Source organism: Delphinus delphis, chromosome 19 (assembly GCF_949987515.2).
Source record: "Delphinus delphis chromosome 19, mDelDel1.2, whole genome shotgun sequence".
NCBI classification, from domain to species: domain Eukaryota; kingdom Metazoa; phylum Chordata; class Mammalia; order Artiodactyla; family Delphinidae; genus Delphinus; species Delphinus delphis.
This window is the reverse complement of record NC_082701.1, coordinates 58,102,442-58,122,054: the sequence shown is the minus strand read 5'-3', so window position 1 is coordinate 58,122,054 and position 19,613 is coordinate 58,102,442. Positions and strand designations below refer to the sequence as shown.

The following is a 19,613-nucleotide window of genomic DNA, read 5'->3' as shown; positions in this document are numbered from 1 at the left end:
AGAACAGAGCTCAGGACTGGGTGTGCACTTGGGGAGTGTCGGGGCTTTAAGGGCAGCCCCGGCGGGTGTCTGCTGGCAGGAAGATGTCTGGGCGTTTACAGGCAATCCTGGGGTGGAGGGGGGAGGTTTCAAAATGGGAAAACGAGGTCTGAGGTCTGCGGGGCGAGTGGGATGGACCCACAGTGCCCGCATCCTCCGTTGAGGGCCCAGGAGGCCCCTCACAGCGTCAGAGACTCACCTGCAGTCTCAGGTGAGGCAGGCGCGGAGCAGGTGGGCCCTGAGGATGGTTCCTCGGAGGCGCCTTTGGGGCCCCTTCCCCTTCAGGAATTGCTTACCCCCATCTCGCCCTTTCTGTAGCTTTAGGAAAACAGCACGCAGCTGTTCACAGTAAATTCCTCTGCTTTCTCTGACTGTAACAAGTATTTCATTAGCTTTTCCCCTCTCAAAGCCGAAGTATTTCAGAGAGACTGCTAACAGGTGTCCTTGCAAGCTGGGCCGTAGCCCCTCTTTCTCAGCTGTCCGGGTTCCTTTCCCAGCCTGGGTCCGGGAGGGCAGAGGCACCCAGCCCTCGCTCGCGGGAACGGCTGCCTTTTCTCTGCCACCAAGGGCCTGGGAGGCTCAGGGGGTGCCCTGGCTGGGCCTCGCAGCCTACCCTGGGAGGGCAGCAGACTAGAGGATGGGCAGCAGAGCCTGACACAGTATCTCTTCCCCAGGACGTGGTTTCTTTTCATTACATCTTTAACCATTTGAGGCCTGTTTACCAGGACCGTTGCTCTCGTGCCTCCTCGGAGTGCCTCCTGACCTGGAGGAAGGTGGCCGGGGTCTCTCCAGCCCACCTGCTTCTCCGAGGAGCAGGGCGCTCGTGCCTGCCGAGCCCCCCGTGGGTGATAAGATAAAGTGCCAGGTGGGCCCGGGCCCTGGGGACTTCGGGTGACTGGTGTGACGTTGGCAAGCGTTTGCTCTGGGACGTCAGAGCCCTTCCCCTTGGAGGCCCGTCTTCTCGCCGGCGTGGACGGCCAGCCTGGTCACATCACGCACGCAGGTCCCCATCAGAGCGCCTGGCCCTGGTCCTGGGACACACGGTAGAGGGCTTGTGAGAGCCGGTTGGTCAGTGAGGGGGCAGGCTGTGCCCACCCACGCGGAAGCCCGTACGCTCTGTGGCTTCAGAAGGAAGCAGGCTTCCTGGCCTGCTGAGGGACACATGTGCGACTGTCACTAGGGTGGGCTTCTGTGCTCCCCCTGTCGGCTGGCTCCCTGTGCGGACTGGGCATTTCCCGCAGCTTCCCCTCCCGACACTTCTGTTCCCTCACTTCTGAGGCTGTGGATGGGGCCGGTGGGGGCCGTCCGTCGTCCCTCTGGCAGGAGCAGCCCAGCATAGGGGTCGCGGCGAAGCAGCGGATCCTCCCTGGGGGCCCAGGCTCCCCGTCTGCACCAGGGCTGGAACGATCCTTACCTGGAAGGCTTTTTGTGGAGAGCCGGGCCCGAGGCCACCCGCCTCCTTCCCAGGCCAGAGGCCCAGAGGCGGCTGGGGTGGGGTGGAGTGTGGGGCAGCTGCTGGCTTTGTCCCCGCCCGGCTGCACTGCTCTGTCCTTGGCGGCCCCTGTGGGCTCTGGGCCTGGCTCCTCCTTCTGGAGGAGAGGAATCACCCAGCAGTCACTCCCCTGCTGCCTCCCGGAAGTCTCCCCCTTTGAAGACCTCCCTGCAGGTCACTTGTGCAGAAAGTGCTCTCCGTGCCCGCCTTTGCGGCCCCCAGCAGCCGGCTGAGCTGTTCTGGATTTGCGTCCTCAGACGCCTTGTGCTCACCTCTGTCCCCTGCCAGACTGTGCCTTCCTGAGGGAAGGGACACTTTCTAGTCTGTTTCACAAATCTGTCAGCAGTGTTTATTACCCACGTCAGGCACAGTGCTGGGCGCTCACTGGCAACCAAGCCAGCTGGGATCCCCACACTCTGGACCAGAGCCCGTGGCCAGAGGTGTGGCCCTCACTCCAGCTCCGCAGATGTTTCTTCCCTGGAGAGGTGTGTTTGTGGCAAAGGGCTGGGTGTCCTGTGAATGTGTAGCCGTCAGTTTTCTCCTCTGTGAAGTGAGGAAATTGGGGTAGAACCAGATTATTTGTAAGGTTGTACTGCACAGCTCGGGCCAGATGCCCGAGGCTTTTGAAAGCCCGGTGGAGGGCCCGAGCCCTGCCCTAGAAGGGGAGTTGGGAGCCTTTATAAGAAGTCAGAAGAGGTGGTCACGGAGAATCCCCTGCAGTTAGAAGCGTGGTGCCCAAGCCAGTGTAGACAGGCATTAGATTGTTCTAGCTGGCTTTTGCCTGGCGGTGGAAGAAAAATACAATCAAAATACAATCGGGGACTTTCCTGAGAAGCCACCGCAATGAGAAGCCCACGCACTGCAACGAAGAGTAGCCCACCCTCTCCACAACTAGAGAAAGCCCGCACGCGGCAACGAAGACCCAATGCAGCCAAAAATAAATCAAATCAATAAATAAATTTATAAGAAAAACACAATCGCAGCAGAGCCGATCCAGTGGAAGTGTTTTGAAAATAGAACAGTAGTTACGGTGTTACTGCTTTCCTTCCAGAGGCTTAAACTTGAGTTTAAACTTTATTCCTTTTTTTTTTTTTTAAAGTTAACCATTTTTTAAATTTATTTATTTTTGCTGTGTTGGGTCTTCGTTGCATGTGGGCTTTCTCTAGTTGCGGCGAGCAGGGGCTACTCTTCATTGAGGCGCGCGGGCTTCAGTAGTTGTGGCACAAAGGCTCAGTAGTTGTGGCTCACGGGCTCTAGAGCGCAGGCTCAGTGGTTGTGGTGCACGGGCTCAGTTGCTGCACAGCATGCGGATCTTCCCGGACCAGGGCTCGAACCCATGTCCCCTGCATTGGCAGGCGGGTTCTTAACCACTGTGCCACCAGGGAGGTCCCAAACTTTATTCATTTTTAACTTGTAATATCGATCTCATCTTAGTTTTGAAGGGAAGATGGCATCTCTTTTGTCCTTGGGGGCTGGAGGACGTCCACTCACCGCCCTGGCTGACCAGTGCCTGCTGTTTGCAAAATGCTTGCCGTCCCGGGGGTGGGGGGCTCGTGCACAGTAACGTTTGTCTTCTTTCTCTAGGTCATGGCTTCCAGCTTCTCGGACCTGAGGCTCCAACAGAGGAAATGACCATCAGGGACCCTGCTCCAGACCCATTACGGAGACTGAACCTTCACGGGGTGCGAACCTGCCTGGGACAGGGAAGCTTCTCTCTTTGAAGGGCTTTACATTTGTCACAGAGAAAGTAAAGATGACGACTTCGTCTATCAGACGGCAGATGAAAAACATCGTGAACAATTACTCGGAAGCCGAAATAAAAGTCCGGGAAGCCACCTCCAACGACCCGTGGGGCCCGTCCAGCTCCCTGATGACGGAGATCGCAGACCTGACCTACAACGTGGTGGCCTTCTCGGAGATCATGAGCATGGTGTGGAAGCGGCTCAACGACCACGGCAAGAACTGGCGGCACGTGTACAAGGCGCTGACGCTGCTCGACTACCTCATCAAGACGGGCTCGGAGCGCGTGGCCCAGCAGTGCCGTGAGAACATCTTCGCCATCCAGACCCTGAAGGACTTCCAGTACGTCGACCGCGACGGCAAGGACCAGGGCGTCAACGTGCGCGAGAAGGCCAAGCAGCTGGTGGCCCTGCTGAAGGACGAGGAGCGGCTGAAGGCCGAGCGGGCCCAGGCGCTCAAGACCAAGGAACGCATGGCCCAGGTGGCCACCGGCATGGGCAGCAGCCAGCTCACCTTCGGCCGGGGCTCCAGCCAGCCCAACCTGTCCACCAGCTACTCGGAGCAGGAGTACGGCAAGGCCGGGGGGTCGCCGGCCTCCTACCACGGCTGTGAGTAGTGGCCGAGAGCTGGGCACCGGGGCTGAGCCAGAGCTCGCGGCCCCTCCGTTCTCACTGCTGGCAGCCGACGGCGGTGCCCTCAGTCCGCCTGGAGTTGCAGTCCCAGAGGCGCTTTGGGGGTCCTGAGAGCCTCTGCTGCTCTGAGCTCTGACTCTGTTTGCGTGGGCAGGGCTGGCCCGGGGGTGGTGGGCGGGAGGCGGGCGTGGAGGCCGAGTCGCCTGCTTCCTCCTGGGGCAGGTCTGCAGCGAAGGGCCCGGCCTGCTCCTGCTGCCTAGCAACGGGGGTTGGCTGTCCTGGATCACCTGCTTGCTTTAACCTCATGTTCAGTGTCTTCCTATTGACTGGGCTGTGGGGCTCCCGACTGGCTCGGTGTCTGTTCTGCTTGAGCATCTTGGGGTGAGGTGGCGTGTGTCTGCCTCACTTGTAGAGGGAGAGGGCAGAAGCCTGTGCAGTAGCCGGCGTGGGCGAGGCCTTCCCTGCCTGTGATCGAGAGTCGTTCGGTCGCACGGTTGGGTCCGTGCTGGCAGGGGCTACTCTGTTTTCTCGCTTTGCATGTCGATGACTCTGGGTCTTTGCCCGGCGTTTGGAGGAGACCTCAAAAAATAGAAGTGGGGTTCAGGGCCTGACGGAAGCTGGTCCGGGAGCCACGTTGGCATCCTTGTCATTCGCCGACGTGGTCCCTGGAATGGCGCCTCTCTGCTTTCGCAGTGTGGTGGCGAGGCGGGGGTCCGGGCGGCCTGCGGGCTGGGGGATGCAGAAACTGTCTCTTCCTGCTGTGAAAACAAAAGTGCAGGTCACCACACCCTTTGTTTTTGGAATAAGTAACACTGTCAGCGTAAAACTTTTTTTTTAAGGCAGTTGTTTGCAGTTTGACAAACCGCTGTGGACCTTGCTTAGTTCAGCAGGTTTCAGTAGCGTCTTGAGAAGTGTCAAATAGGAGATTTGCATAGTAAGGTCAGACTCCCTGCCTCTAAGAATTCTCAGTGATTGTCAAGCTCAGAGAGGTCAGCGTTTCTTGTCCCACTTCTGGTTCCTGTCGTTTTCCCACTTAGTTTGAACGGCTCTGCTTAGGCAAAGTCTGTGACCTTCGTGAAACCCCTTGAAAGAAATGGAACCTGCACCCCAGGGGCTCTAGGGGCTGCCCTTGCGCTAGGTTGCACCATAAAAGGAAGATTGCCCTTAAGAAGCGAAGTTGTGTGTTACCCTCAGGGAGCCCCTCTCCACCCGAGAAAGGCCCCTGCAGGTGGGCTGAGTCCTGGGCCCCAGGCCTCCTCTTGGGGAAGTGGCCGCGTTTGGGCTGTATGGGCGCTGGGGGCTGCTCCTCTGGCCTGCCTTTTGCGGTCATTGTCGTCTAGGTGAGGCGGCGGCCCGTCCATCGGTCCGAGGGTGTTCCGGGGCAGGGAGGAGTGGGTGGGGCCTCGGGTCCGGTCCTACCGGCCTTGGCCTCCCCGGCCCATCCCGGCGCTGCTGTGGTCCTGGCTCATCCCCTGAGACCCTGAGCTCGAGCTGCATGTTCAGGGTCCATTCGCTGGGCCCGGCCTCTGCCGCTGCCTGTCCCTCTAATGGCCTGTCACTGTGTGTGTGTGTGTCTGTGACCCACAGCACTGGAGGCCTTGCTGTGTCCCCAGCACCGCACAGAGGCCCCGCAGGGTCAGAGCAAGGAGCCGCTGCTACTGAGCCAGCGCCCGCCCTTCCTGCCCTGCCCGCCGTCCCGGGGCTGCCCTCCTGCTGCGCTGGAGTCCTGGCCCAGCCCTGCCTCACTTGGGCCCGTGGCCTGGCTTGCGGCTGTGTGCGCTCAGGGCCTTGGGGTGGGGGGTGCTGTTCACCTAAGGCCTGGGGACAGCTGGGCTCTCCCTGCGTCCCGCTCCCTGAGGAATTGGAGGGGGTCATGCTGGCCGCAGACCCGGGCGTGGGAAAGACCGGGCCGCCTGGCCGCAGTGCGTGGTTCCAGCCTCGCCCCGCCAGGCACTCCCGGGCCTCGGCGCCGGTGGCCGGGAGCCATCTCTGCAGTGCAGGGACGCGTGCCGGGTGGAGGACAAAATGGGATGGTTTTTGCTTCTCGGCGAACTGCCGTCCTTCCTGAGATCCCCGTGACCGTGGGGAACAGAGTTCGCTCTGCTGCGATTCTAGGTCATGGTGTTTGAAGGTCCCTAACTCAGTGGGTAACGAAAATGAGGCTTCTCTTTGGATTGATTAATGGTGTATCCCGGACAGTCTACAGCTGGTGCAGGTTAAACTGAAAACAGTTCTCAGCGTTGCCCACAAGGAAATGCTCTCGGTCTGATCTGCCTTCAGTCCCCAGGGGCCCCGCCTCAGAGAAGAAAGTCTTCCCTTCTCTTCTGCTCTTACCGGAAGGGGCGCCAGTGAGGCGCCTCTGTGCCGCTTCCCGACGACCTGGAAACGGTTTCCGCTCATCGTGCCTCACACACATCGCCCCCCACCCCTGCCCCCAGGTGCCCGTGTGATCGCCTTGTTGAGCTCTGGGATGTTTCCTTCGCGCCTGTGCTCCCCTCACGGCCTGGACTGGACTCCGCAGGGAGAACCGGCTTTGCACTGTTGGGAGACGGGCAGGCGTGTTTCAAAGGCTCCCCAGAAGGCTCGCTGATGCGCCTGCAGGTTCCCAGTGCCCCCGGGGCCTACCCGTTGAGTAACTGGGGAGGGTCTGTTTGTGTCCCCCTGGCCCCCAGCTCTCCTGGGACGCTTGCACGTGAAGCCCAGGCCCGGGCCGCCCCGCGCCTGGGCCCGTGGGTCCCCCCGCTCGGCACCCGCACATACGCACATCGGCAAGTTGCTCGGCCCGCAGCCCACACGGAGTTCTCTTTTCCTTCAGCTCTTGAGAAATTAAGGGTAAAATGGGTGAGCGACTTTGTTTTTAGGCAGTTTCTCAAACCCTGAATGAGTTTTAGGCAAACGCGTGCTACGTGGTGTCACCCTTTTGAGTGCTTTCCTCTCCGTATCTCACACCCTCCCCGTTGCGGGGCTGCCGGGGGCTGTCCCGTGACTCCTTGCTGAGCCCTCACCTGAGTGCCACGCATAAGGTGGGGGCTTGACGTGGGCACACGGAGGCTCTGCTTTGAACACACTGACTTGGAATCCAGCACGGAGAGTCCCACTGACCTGGCTGTCGGAAACTGGTCTCGTGACATGCGGGCTGTGATTCAGGGCAGACTTTCGTGAGGGGCCCAGGTCGGACCCCAGGCCCCACAGGGGAGGCCTGCTGGGCGTGGTGCCGACTCCTGGCCTCAGCTGCTGCTCTGCCCACCGTGATCGTGTTTGAGGAGGGCTTCCTGTCCTGAGCTGTGCCCGTCGGATCCTCTCCGGGTCTCCCGCACACAGCTGTAGAGTTCTTTCCTTCCCCTGCAGCGCATGGCTGCAGTTCAGTGCCCGCTTTCAGATTGCTTTCCTTGCTCTTAGCCTCCCCCTGCTTACCCACCCCCCTCTTAGAAACGATGCCCTGATCCCGGCTCACGGAGAGCGCCCTTCCATCCCAGGGGTCCCTGTAGGGTCCAGCCCAGAGCCCTGGACGCACAGACAGCTCCCCCTGCCGGCTTAACCATGCTGCTGCCGGCCTTGGGGCACCCACAGTCCCTCATTCCCTCAGCAAAGGGCGTTTTGAGCTCCCACCGTGTGCCTCTGTCGTGTGCCCCCATCCCACTAACGGGGAGAGAGACGGTGAATGGTCAGCGCTATACTGCACGCTGCACATGAATGCTCTGGAAACCCCAAACCCAGCACAGCCCAGCGTGTGAGGAGTGGGGAGGGTGGTCCGAGTGCTGGGAAGGCCCAGAACAAGCCTGGACTGGAGGAGGGCTGGGCTGTGCAAGGTCTGGAAGGGCATCCTAGGCAGGTGGAGGGCGGAGGGCTGGAGCAGTGGCAAGGCTGGGCCTGAGGGATGGGGAGCGGCCACACGTTGGTAGATGGGTGGAGGGCCTCCGGGTCATCGAAAGCCCTTTGCCTTTTACTCAGTTAGCTGGGAGCAGGGGAGGGTTTGGAACCGAGGAGGGATTGGACCCTGCTGAAGGCTGAGAAGGTTCACGAGGACCCTCTGGCTGTGTGGGGGGCCAGGCGGGCCCAGGGAGGCTGGTGGGAGACCCCTGCCTTTCTCCAGGTGGGAGAGGACGGGGCTGGACCTGATGGGGCTGAGAATGCCCGGGCACACTTTAAAGGAACGGGGTGGGTGCGCCCAGGGCTGAGAGGTGGTGGCTGCCAGCCAGGGGTCCCCGGTATCGGGAAGGCAGGGCCAGCCAGCTGGCGGGGAGCGTGCCCAGACCTCCGGGGCCTTCCACCCGGCTTTGGGCCCCATGTCGGCTGATTGCTCCCAAAGGGGTTGGGCGAGGAATTTGGCGGGAGATGGGACTCACTCGGGAGGCTGTCTCGCCGGAGCCGGTGTGTTCTGCACGTCGCGGGAGCCCGGATCTTCGGTGGCAGCTTGTGTCCGGCAGAGGCCGGCGCTGGCTGTCACGTCTTCAGGTAGGAAATCGAATCAAGAGGGGGCTGCTTGGTAGCGCCAGCAGGCCCTCGGAGGTGGCAGTTGTAGTGACACGTCTGTCCAGGCGGCACATGTCAAAGGTGTTCGTTCTTGCTTCTTGGGCTTGGGCCCCCAGCAGGGTCTGAATGTGCCGTGGAGAGGCCTCCGCATGTCTGGGCTGCTCGGGGCTGCAGTGCCTGCAGCAGCCGGAGGCTGACGGTCCCCGTTCACTTCCTGTAGGAGGCAGCGGGGCGGGGGTCATTGGCAAGGACACTGAGATGGACTCGCCCCCCCAGATCCACTCAGTCGTAGCAGCGAGGCCAGGATCTGAACCCAGAGCCCTGGCAATTTTACGGTTGTGTGGTCCACCTCGTGTAATGCTGGTTACCCCACGGGGCCCTGTGATTGTCAGAGGGTGAGGTTGAAACAGCTGTCAGAGCTGCTGATGGGGGTCGGTTGTCAGTTAGGCTGTTGATGTTGCCGTGTGCCAGGGAAGATGGAAGGTGTGGCTGCAATAGCTACACCTGTCCCTTTGTCTTTCAAGCATCCTTCGTAAAAGTGTAGGTACACAAAGTGTCGTTTCATAGACTGTCAGTAGTGGATGTGAAAAAAGCAAAGCGGGGGTTGAGTCAGGCTCAGTAAGAGTTACACAGCAGGGCCATGTCTGATTCATGGCTGCGTGGTGGCCAGATTGCAATGGCCAGCTTGAAGGAAGGGGGCATTTAAAATTATAGTATAAATAAAAATAAGAGGGAAGGTCTAAGGTTAATTTTTCTTTGTGTTGGAAAGTAGATCCCATAATTTATGGGTAATCTCTGTCTATCGCGTATTCTGTGTTTGTCTTCAGAGTATGTTTCTCTTTTATCTTTGTCTCCTCGCACTGACAGAGCAGGAGCCTGTGCTCAGGGCTGAGTGCCTGACCCACGAGGTGCTCAGTAAGCAGTGAACGAACGAATGCTAAATCGACCTGAATTCTCTTTTTCTTGGTGGTGTTTTGATGTGACGTGCTCATCTCCATTGGTGTCTGCCTCTGTTAGCCTTTTGCAAATACACTTTGTGGGCTTTTCCAGAAATGTGGAAATGTTGTACCGTATCTTGAGACTTTGAGTTTAGAACAGTGTGATTCCTAGCTGTTAGATTTTGTTTGGTGATAAAATGCGGTTCCCGATTTTGCCAACTGCCCTTTCTCTGTTCCCTAAGCCACTGGCTCCAGCTGACTGCCCGGGAGCTTTTAAATCTCCCGAGGTGTCCCAGAGCTCCGGCACACATCTGACAGGTCGGAGCCTCGGGCGGGCGCGGGCAGCATGGCGCTGAAGCTCCCAGGAGGCTCCGGGCCTGGTCAGTGCGGGCCCTTCCTCCCGTCGCTTCCGCTGACCACCGGCGGCCACGCTGTTTCAGAGAGTCACGGTCAGCAGGCGACTCACCGACTTTCAGCAGCTCAAAATGGGTGTTGCAGCGGGATGAGCCTCCTCCCGCGGCCTGCTGGTGGGGAGCATGGTGCAGCTGGCGGTGTGGTGACCAGCCCATCGGGCCAGTGCCCCCGTGGCCCGCCTCTCCAGGTCTAACTGGTAAGCGCGGCTTGGGCGGCAACTAAGAACTCTGCTAGATCTTTCATGATAAAGATAATGCCTGTCCATTCCCGATGGTGTAGAAAATGCAAAAAGAAGACGGACACACTCCGTAATCTTGTCACACAGGCAGCTGCTGTTCCCATGTGGGTGTATGTCCTTCTGGACATTTTTTCTAAGCGTTTTCTTTTCTAGGGTTGCAGATGTGTTGCAGACGCAGCTCTGCGTCCCTGCTTTCTGTATCATGCTGTCGTCACCCCCCAGCTGCCTGGCCTGTGGGAATGGGTGGTGGTTCGGCTTTGTCACGGCCATCTGTCTGTGAGCAAAGCCAGTGGGTTCTTACTCTGAAGAGGAAGCGAAGGCCAGATCAGACCCGCATCCCCGGAAGCGGCTGTATGGACAGACCCGGATCACAGGTGTGAAGTGTGTTCCACGAGAGCAGAAGGAATCTCATGTTTCGTGCCGTGCAGACAGTAAAAAAGTATTACACCTGTGTTGTTCATGACCACCTGACCTTTTCAAAGCACATTTCTCAGAAGGTGAGTGCATTCGTTCGCTCACTTCATAAGCCCAAGGGTGCCGGGGCCGGCGCTGGGCAGTGAGGGCTCACGGTCGGCAGCTGAGGCCTCGCGCTCCGTGGGCTTCCAGTTCGGGAGAGGCGGACACCTTCGTGGTGCGACACGTGTAGTGCTCCGAGGGGGCCGAGCAGGCAGGTCCGAGGCTGTTCTAACCCTGCGTGCAGTGGGACGGGGTGCAGTGGCCCAGAGGTCACCCCTTAGCTGACTCCTTACCACCAGATTCCCAGGACAAATACTACAGTCACTGATTTTTTTCACCTCACTTCCTGCGTGCATTTTCCGTGTTGCTACACAGCTACACTTGGCTTCATAGGTTAAAGTTTGGATAGGTTAGACGTCCATACGGTGGGGACGGGGCAGTGCTGTCTGGGTTCCTGGGTGTCCCCTGTGCTAATGTGGGCGCTGCACACACTGCCGTGCCTGAGGGAGCCGCCCCTCACAGGGGTCGCTCACCATTCCCACCCCAGTCACAGCTGTTTCCAGGTTCTCACAGTGTAAATAGCCACGTGGTCAGCGTCTTTGGGCAGAAAGCCTGCTTTTCTGAGATTCTTCATTGTCTTCAATGTAGAATTCCCAGAAGTGAAAGTAGTGGGGGAAATGTATGAACATCATTCTGTCTCTTGAAATTGGCAAATGTTTCCCCAACGGACCAGGCCCAGGTGCAGTGCTGCCAGCCGGGGGGCCGACTGTGCTCAGTTGATAGCCCCTGAGCCCAAAATGGGTACTGAAATTTTTTGAAAGATCATTTCTAGTTTAATAGATGGAAATTTCCATCAAAACACTCATTTTATCTTATTTTTATTTTACATCTTTATTGGAGTATAATTGCTTTACAGTGGTGTGTTAGTTTCTGCTTTATAACAAAGTGAATCAGTTATACATATACATACGTTCCCATATCTCTTCCCTCTTGCATCTCTCTCTCTCCCACCCACCCTATCCCACCCCTCCAGGTGGCCACAAAGCACCGAGCTGATCTCCCTGTGCTATGCGGCTGCTTCCCACTAGCTATCTCTTTTACATTTAGTAGTGTATATATGTCCATGCCACTCTCTCACTTTGTCACAGCTTACCCTTCCCCCTCCCCATATCCTCAAGTCCATTCTCTAGTAGGTCTGTGTCTTTATTCCCATCTTGCCCCTAGGTTCTTCATGACATTTTTTTTTCCTTAAATTCCATATAAATGTGTTAGCGTACGGTATTTGTCTTTCTCTTTCTGACTTACTTCACTCTGTATGACAGACTCTAGGTCTATCCACCTCATTACAAATAGCCCAATTTCGTTTCTTTTTATGGCTGAATAATATTCCATTGTATATGTGTGCCACATCTTCTTTATCCATTCATCCAATGATGGACACTTAGGTTGTTTCCATCTCCGGGCTGTTGTAAATAGAGCTGCAATGAACGTTTTGGTACATGACTATTTTTGAATTATGGTTTTCTCAGGGTATATGCCCAGTAGTGGGATTGCTGGGTCGTATGGTAGTTCTATTTGTAGTTTTTTAAGGAACCTCCATACTGTTCTCCATAGTGGCTGTATCAATTTACATTCCCACCAGCAGTGCAAGAGTAAAACACTCATTTTATTTATTTATTTATTTATTTATTTACATCTTTATTGGAGCATAATTGCCTCACAATGGTATGCCAGCCCCAGCCCCACAACAAAATGAGTCAGTCACACATACACATACGTTCCCATATCTCTTCCCGCCCGCGCCCCCCTCCCTCCCACCCTCCCCACCCCACCCCTCCAGGCGGTCACAAAGCACCGAGCTGATCTCCCTGTGCTATGCAGCTGCTTCCCACTAGCTATCTACCTTACGTTTAGTAGTGTATATATGTCCATGCCTCTTTATCGCTTTGTCACCGTTTACTCTTCCCCCTCCCCATAGCCTCAAGTCCATTCTCTAGTAAGTCTGTGTCTTTATTCCTGTTTCACCCCTAGGTTTTTCATGACATTTTTTTTTTCTTAAATTCCATATATATGTGTTAGCATACGGTATTTGTCTCTCTCTTTCTGACTTACTTCACTCTGTATGACAGACTCTAGGTCTATCCACCTCATTACAAATAGCTCAATTTCATCTCTTTTTATGGCTGAGTAATATTCCATTGTATATATGTGCCACATCTTCTTTATCCATTCATCCAATGATGGACACTTAGGTTGTTTCCATCTCTGGGCTATTGTAAATAGAGCTGCAATGAACATTTTGGTACATGACTATTTTTGAATTATGGTTTTCTCAGGGTATATGCCCAGTAGTGGGATTGCTGGGTCGTATGGTAGTTCTATTTGTAGTTTTTTAAGGAACCTCCATACTGTTCTCCATAGTGGCTGTATCAATTTACATTCCCACCAGCAGTGCAAGAGTAAAACACTCATTTTAAAAGTGAGTTTCCGGGCTTCCCTGGTGGCACAGTGGTTAAGAGTCCGCCTACCGATGCAGGGGACACGGGTTCGTGCCCCGGTCTGGGAAGATCCCACATGCTGTGGAGCGGCTGGGCCCGTGAGCCATGGCCACTGAGCCTGCGCGTCCGGAGCCTGTGCTCCGCAACGGGAGAGGCCACAGCAGTGAGAGGCCTGCATACCGCAAAAAAAAAAAAAAAAAAGTGAGTTTCCTGTCTGTAAGTATTACCCTAAGAAACTGATGTAGGCATTTAACCTAAGTTTATGATTGAATTAAGAAGGAGAGAAATTACGTCTTTGTTGAAGTTGCGGTGTTCCAAGCCCTCTCCTCCCTCCCGAGCTCCTGCCTGGGGAGTTGTGGGTGCGACCCTCGCCCCAATGCTCCCCGTGAAGGTCGACTTTCCCATGGGTGTAGACAGAGCACCAGGAACCATGGGGACCCCCGGGAAACGAGTGAGGAGAAACAACCCCTTCCTGTCTTGGACAAGCCCTCCCTTCCCCACCTCGCCAGCTGGTGATCTCGTAATGGGGAGGGTCTCACCGCAGCCCAGAGAGAGCAGCACAGACTCCCTCTTTTCTCTCAGGCAGAGGATGGGCCTTAAGTCCTGCCAGCAGATGACAGGGCAGCCTTTTGTCTCTGCTGCGCCCGCCCCATCCGTCCCCACTGTCTGTCTCCCGCGCTGGCTCCTTCCTCCCTGGGCTTTGGCTTCCGCGTCCGTGGGCTGCGGTGGCAGCACCCGTGTCTCAGGGTGGTGGTGACGCGTGTGTGAGCTGTGCCCTGGGGAGTCACAGTTTTGTGCTCGCTGGAAACTAAACTAGAAAATGAACACACAGGGGCCTGAGCTCCTGCTCTGTGCCTGGAACAAGCCAGGGTGGGGAGGTTCCTGGCCACAGGCGGGTCTGGGGTGTAGAAGGCCTAGGTCCCCATTCTGCGGGCCGCAGAGCACCTGCCCTGCTCTAGGTGTCCAAGAGGAACCCCTGCCCACAGAGCGTCCTGCTGGGGAGGGCGAGCGGGGAGACCCAGGCTCTCTTTCCTCCCTGAGGGAGGGGCGGGGGGGGGCGGGAGTGGGAGTGTGGTCTGAAAGCAGGAAGGAACTGGAGGACTCTAGGGCCCTCTGTGGCTGGCGGAGCAGGTGCCAGGTGCGGGGGAGGGGCTGGTGAGCTGCCCTGGGGAGTGGAGGCCTGTGTGCGGGGAGGCGGGGCCTGAGACGACGCTGGGAGAGGAGCCGCCCACCGGGGCTTCAGCGCCAGAGGTGGGTCGGAAACCCCAAATCAGGGTGTCCGCAGGGCTGTATCCTCTGAAACCCGCAGGGGAGCGTCCTGCCTGCGGCTTCCCTGCTTCTGCTGGTGGTGGCCGTCCTTGGTGTCCCGTGGCCTACGCTGCTGCCCTCCCCTTGTGTCCACCCCTGCGTCTCTTCTCTGCTTGTAAGGACACGTGTCATGTTGGATGTCGGGGCCCACCGGCTCCAGTGTGACCTCAGCTTAACCGTTAACAAATGAATCTGCAGCAGCTCTGTTTCCAAATAAGCTCTCATTCCGAACCCAGGGGTCAGGACTTCACAGCCTTGGGGCTCAGCTGTGCCCCAGCCCCCGGTCAGGGGGAGGCTCTCTGTGGGCTGAGTCTCCGCTTGGGCGGCAGCACAGGCCACTTGCGGTGGGAGGGTGAGTTTGGGCTGCCGGGGGTCGGCACCATCCAGGCCAGGCCGGGCCCCAGATGTTCTCTCGTGACCTCGGGCCGGATGGTCCAGGAACGTTGCCAGGTGTAACAGAATCTCAGTGAAAGCCATCCAGAAACCAGCGCGTCTCACCTCCTTCACAGCCGCCACCCTGGCCCAAGCTCCCACCATCCTCCCTGGACCGGCCAGGTGGCGTCGCTGCTCGGCTTGCACCCTCCTGAAGGCCCTCCGAGAGCCCCCGGCGCCACCAGGGCCCTTCCGTCATGGCCCTCTGGGAGCTCTGCCCATGCCAGCCCCTCCCCCTGCACCCAGGCGAAGCCCCCACCCGCTCTCTGCTTGGTGTCCTTGCTGCCGCCCAGGCCCCTCTGCAGTGTCTCTGTCAGACCTGAGCACAGGACAGGCTCTCCTCACCCTGACCCACCCCCCCTCTGTGTGTGTGTGTCTTGTCCCCCCTCACTGGGACACAAGCTCCAGGAGAGCAGGGACTGGCCTCAGGCCTGGAGACGCGCCAGGCGTGGCGTGTGCGAGTGTCAAGGACTGAGCGCACAGAGCACCTCAGAGCTCTGAGGCTGGCTCTGAGTTCCCCTCCTGCTGTGAGTGGCGCTGTGACGTCTCTGGGCCCCGGTTCCCTCCTCTGTGGGAGCGAGCGATGATGCAGAGCAAGGCCTCAGATCAGCCTCGACCCTCGTGGCTGGGGCGCCTTGGCGAGCCACCTCACTTCCGGGCCTCAGCCCTGGCCTTCGGGGTTGGGGGGCAGGACCCCGCCCGGACTGAGGGTCCAGCGAGGCGCCAGGTGTGGTACACCTGTCACGTGCCAGGCACTCCCACAGGAGCTGGTCTGATCCTCAGGACAGCCCGAGGCGGTGGGGACTCTGTTTCCGTCCTGCGGGTGAGGAAGCCGCGGTGTGGAGGATTGAGCAGCTGCAGGGCCTGGATCTGGGCCCATGCTCGCAGACGCCCCCTCTCCCGGGGCCGAAACAGCACCCTGGGTGGGGCCCATGCACGGCAGTGAGTAGACGCCCGTGGGTGAGTGCCAGGGAAGAGCACGTGTTTGTGTTTTCTGGGTGGAATCGCAAGAAAATGTCAACAGCTGTTTCCTCTGGGGAGAGGAGTGGGGGCAGGAAAAGAGGGGTGGCCCTCGCTTCCTTTTATGCTGAAGTCTTTAAAACAGGCTCTGGCATCTCCCCTCCCCCATCAACGTGGCGGTGAGGACAGGCTGCCTGTCATCCTACCTGGCAGAGTACACAGCAGCCGTCAGGACCGTCTCACCCCCGCCCGCGTGCCTGTCTGCCCACTGTCGACACCGAGACCACCAGCAGCACGGTCGCTCGGAGGTCCTGTCCCTGCAGTCGTACTGTGCTCACGACGCTGATGTGCTGAGACGCAGGGCCGGCCATCTTGCAGAGTGGCCCGAGGTCTGGATTTGTCCACCTGCTGCCTCAGTCCTCGCCCTGTTCTTCTGTGAACTGGAATCAGATGTGGAGTCTGCATTGAAATCCAGTTGGGGGGGGGTTGCCAGGGCCGTCAGGTGGTGGGCGACAGGCAGGGCTTGGCCACGTCCCCCCTCCGCTATGAAGTCTCACGTCCCCCCCTCGTCCTGAAGGTCACCCGGCTGTGGTGGTCCTTCAGGCGCTTCACATCTTGCAGCTCTTTGGCTTTTCCACAATGTATTTATGGTTTTTTTCTTTTTCAATGTTAACCTGGGGTGATTTGAGCTTATTTCCTCCTAATTTGCCTCGCTTGACTAAAAGCAGTCTTTCCTCTTCTGCCTGTGAGCTGGGAGAGGGAGGGCCCTGGAGCGTCTCCCTGGGGAACGGGCTCAAAAGCCTCCACTCTGTGTGGGAGTGTCCTTGGTGGCCGAGGGTCATCGGTGACTCGGGAAACGGCTGGTGGAACACAGGAGGTTGTCGCCACATTGAGGAAGACCCAGTAAGCACTTCGCTGCAGTTCAGTAACAAGGAAGGAACCTAGCTGGACCGGGGAGCTAGTCACTGGGGGGGCAGAAGCTGCCCCTGGGCTCAGTGCCGGCTCCCCAGCCCCTCCTTCAGAGACGGGCAGAAAGAGGAGGGTGGAGGCCCCGGCCGCCAGAGCCACGGTCCTCTGCCCATGGAGGTCCGGGGCCAGAGCGCGTACCAGTCCCTGGTTTCTGCCCTGCAAGATGGAGGGCGCCGTCTGGTGGCTGTGGACAGAGTGGAGAGCAGTGACCTGGGCAAGGCCTGGCCCCCAGGTTGGGGGGCTGCTGTGTCTTGGGTCCTCCTGACCCTCCCTCCCTCCCCCACACTTCATAGACGTGGAAGCAGAAGCCCAGAGAGGTGGCCATTCGTGTGCGGTCCCCCTGCTGCTATAGGGTGGGGACGGGACGGGAGCCCCAGCATCCCCGTCAGCTGTCGGGCACGGGGTTGTTAGGGTGGTGGCAGTGCTTGGATCCAGATGGGGTCTTCTTGGAGCCCCGCTGCCTGGCGACCTTGCGTTCTTGCTAGGTTGTCAGACGTGCCTCGTGTACCCCGGCGACAGCCTGCGTGCTAGGGCTTTACGAGAAGTCCCCGTGCAGAGCCGCCTCTGGGCCAGCTGGGTCTGCAGAGTCTGTGCCCTGCACTCGGCGTCCGTGACTGCAGACACCGCTTACGTGCTTTCTAGGAACACTGCAAAACGTAGCCAGCGAGAAGCAGCAATTTCCTGTTTTTCTATTACCTTGTCTGCTTTGCTTTCTTCTTTTGAAATTCCCCGACCTTGCCCATCTGAAGTGCCTTTGTTTTAGGGGCGCGTTTGGGGACCCGTGTGGGTCGGCCGGTCCCTGGAGCAGGCGAGCAAGGTGAGGTCGGGAGGCCCTGCAGGAGACGCCAGCGGTGTTTCTGGTTCTCGTCTTAGCCTGTATTTTGCGGGAGCTGTTGGGCTTGTGTAGGCTCCCTGTTCAACCTCCCCTGCCGAGCTTTCTCAGCCAGGGTAGCAGACTGGACAGGGTGAACGGGGGGCCCACTGAGCAGGTGAAGGCTTCGTGCTTCTCCCCACGGGCCCGTCTCAGCTGCAGGAGAAGGGTGGTGACACGCTTGCTCGTGGAGTGATTTGCTTGTGCGCATGGTGCCGGTCTTCCCTCGAGAGGGTGCTGGGTCAGAAAGCAGCCTGAGACCCGAGAGCGGCCAGCCCCTTGAACCCCTGCTTCTTCCACTGTCCCCATGAGTTGTGGACCCTCAGACCCTCAGATCGTCAGAGTGGGGCGAGGGCCAGGTTCCGGGGGTCAGAAGGGCCCATTCAGGCCCCTCTCACCACCACCTCTGTGTCCACTGTCCTGTCCTCGGGCACAAGAGGCCCTTTGTGGAGACGAGATGCTGTCACTAAGGCAGGAACGTCTCCGCCGGATGCCTCCCTCGCAGCTGAGACCGCCGTGTGCAGCTCAGCTGACGCTGTGGGCTGGTGGCTGTGAATTCTTCCAACTGCGTGACTGAGAGCCGTGCCTCCTCTTATGAAAACCACAGCGTTTAGGGGAATACCCTTTGTCTAATTTCCATACTGATGTGGTGAGCTATTTCCGAGTGTGCCGGCCACACGTTATTCCAGCAGCGTCAGCTGTGTGGGGTGCAGACGTGCACGTTTGCATTTGAAGCTGGGCTGGCCTCGCAGCTGTGCTGAGAGGCTCGGGGGACAGGGGGGCCTCACGTCTCTGGCAGGCCCTGCGCAGAGCCCGGCCCATTCATCCGGGTCCCACCGTTAGGCCAGTTTCGGCTTTCCCCGCCAAGACGGGGCTCTCTGTTCAGGGGGCTTTTCGGGGTGTGGAATGGGGTCTGAGGTCTTCTCCTGTCTTCACTCCTGGTTTCCATCTGGGAGTAAATGAAGGGCGTCGGATGCGCCATGCTTGCTGTAAGCTGAGGCTTTTGGGAAGCAGCCTCAGAGACTCTTACCAGGAAGGAGGCTGGGAACGGGCGGCCGAGTGGCTGTGACCTGGACGGGAGAGCCACGTGCGCCACAGGAGTCCCCCCACACTGTCCCCCACGACTGGCCAGCTTCCTTTGTTCCCACCAGTCTGGGTGGTGATGTTGCTTCTAGAGCACGAGGAAGCCAGAGCTGCCGCCTGTGACGGGCAGAGGTGAAGTTTGGAAACAAACCAACCAAAAATGTGCTTTTGTTTTGGTATATTGTTAAGAAATAAAATTATTAAGGTAGATTTGAGGACATTCTGTTACCATCTAGCTTTATTTCTTAAGAAATGCTTTGGAAAATCTAATTGGGGCGATGCACTAGGCTGGGATTTGACTTGATTTTATTTAGAAAAATATGTTGGTGTTTTTTGGATAACTGCAGCATTTTGCTGTTTGACCTGCTCACTAGCTTAGAGTAGACATGAGGCAATTGGTTGCTGGCTTTTTTTTTAATGTTTCTCTTGGTTGACAGTAGATCACAGTGGACACACTGTGCTTCAGGCCATGTGATTGTCCCAGATGAAATCTCGCTGCCGTGTGTTGTACGTGTCTTTCCTAAATTGTAGGACAGAGTGGTGCCGATTACAGCCCCCGCCCTGCACTGCCCCTGCAGCCTCGCCTGTTCTCCTGTGGGTTTTTCCAGGACCCTAACTGCATCTCGCCTCTTCTCCCGTTTTGCTCACTGTAGCCAGAGCCCAGCCGTCTAGAAACCTCAGTCTCAGGCATCATTCCCCACCGTTTACTCTCTCCCAAAGAGGCAGATCCTAAGGGGCAAGCGTAGGTTGGAGATTTGGGCAGAGGTAGCATTTGCGTGAGTGCTGGGGGCTGGGTCTGCTGGAAGGGATGTAATGGAAGAGGGCGGCAGACGAATATACAGCCAGAGCGTCTTTAACAACTGCCCCTCGGCCATGCAGTGGGATCCTCCATCTGCCTGTCCCTCCATCTGCCCATTTATCCACGCAGTGGGCGTTTGCCAGCTGCTTTGTCAGACTTTGCGGATGGACGTGATGGTGGGAAGACGAGCCTGGGCCCTTCCCTAGGAGCACCTTCTGACATGACCCACCAAACTGCAGAATAGGGGTGCTGGGAGAGAGGGAGTGCTGAC

General features: G+C 58.0%; 1 protein-coding gene across 2 annotated transcripts in view; it reads left to right on the top strand.

Annotated features, from left to right (window-relative positions):
- Positions 1-19,613, top strand: part of EPN2 (epsin 2) — a 69,320-nt gene that overhangs the window by 29,809 nt on the left and 19,898 nt on the right. For both annotated transcript variants that reach the window (XM_059997777.1, XM_059997776.1), the window contains exon 2: positions 3,116-3,879. In XM_059997777.1, the coding sequence (XP_059853760.1) occupies positions 3,285-3,879 (595 nt within the window). In that variant the 5' untranslated portion in view covers positions 3,116-3,284. The remainder of the gene's footprint in view (positions 1-3,115; positions 3,880-19,613) is intronic.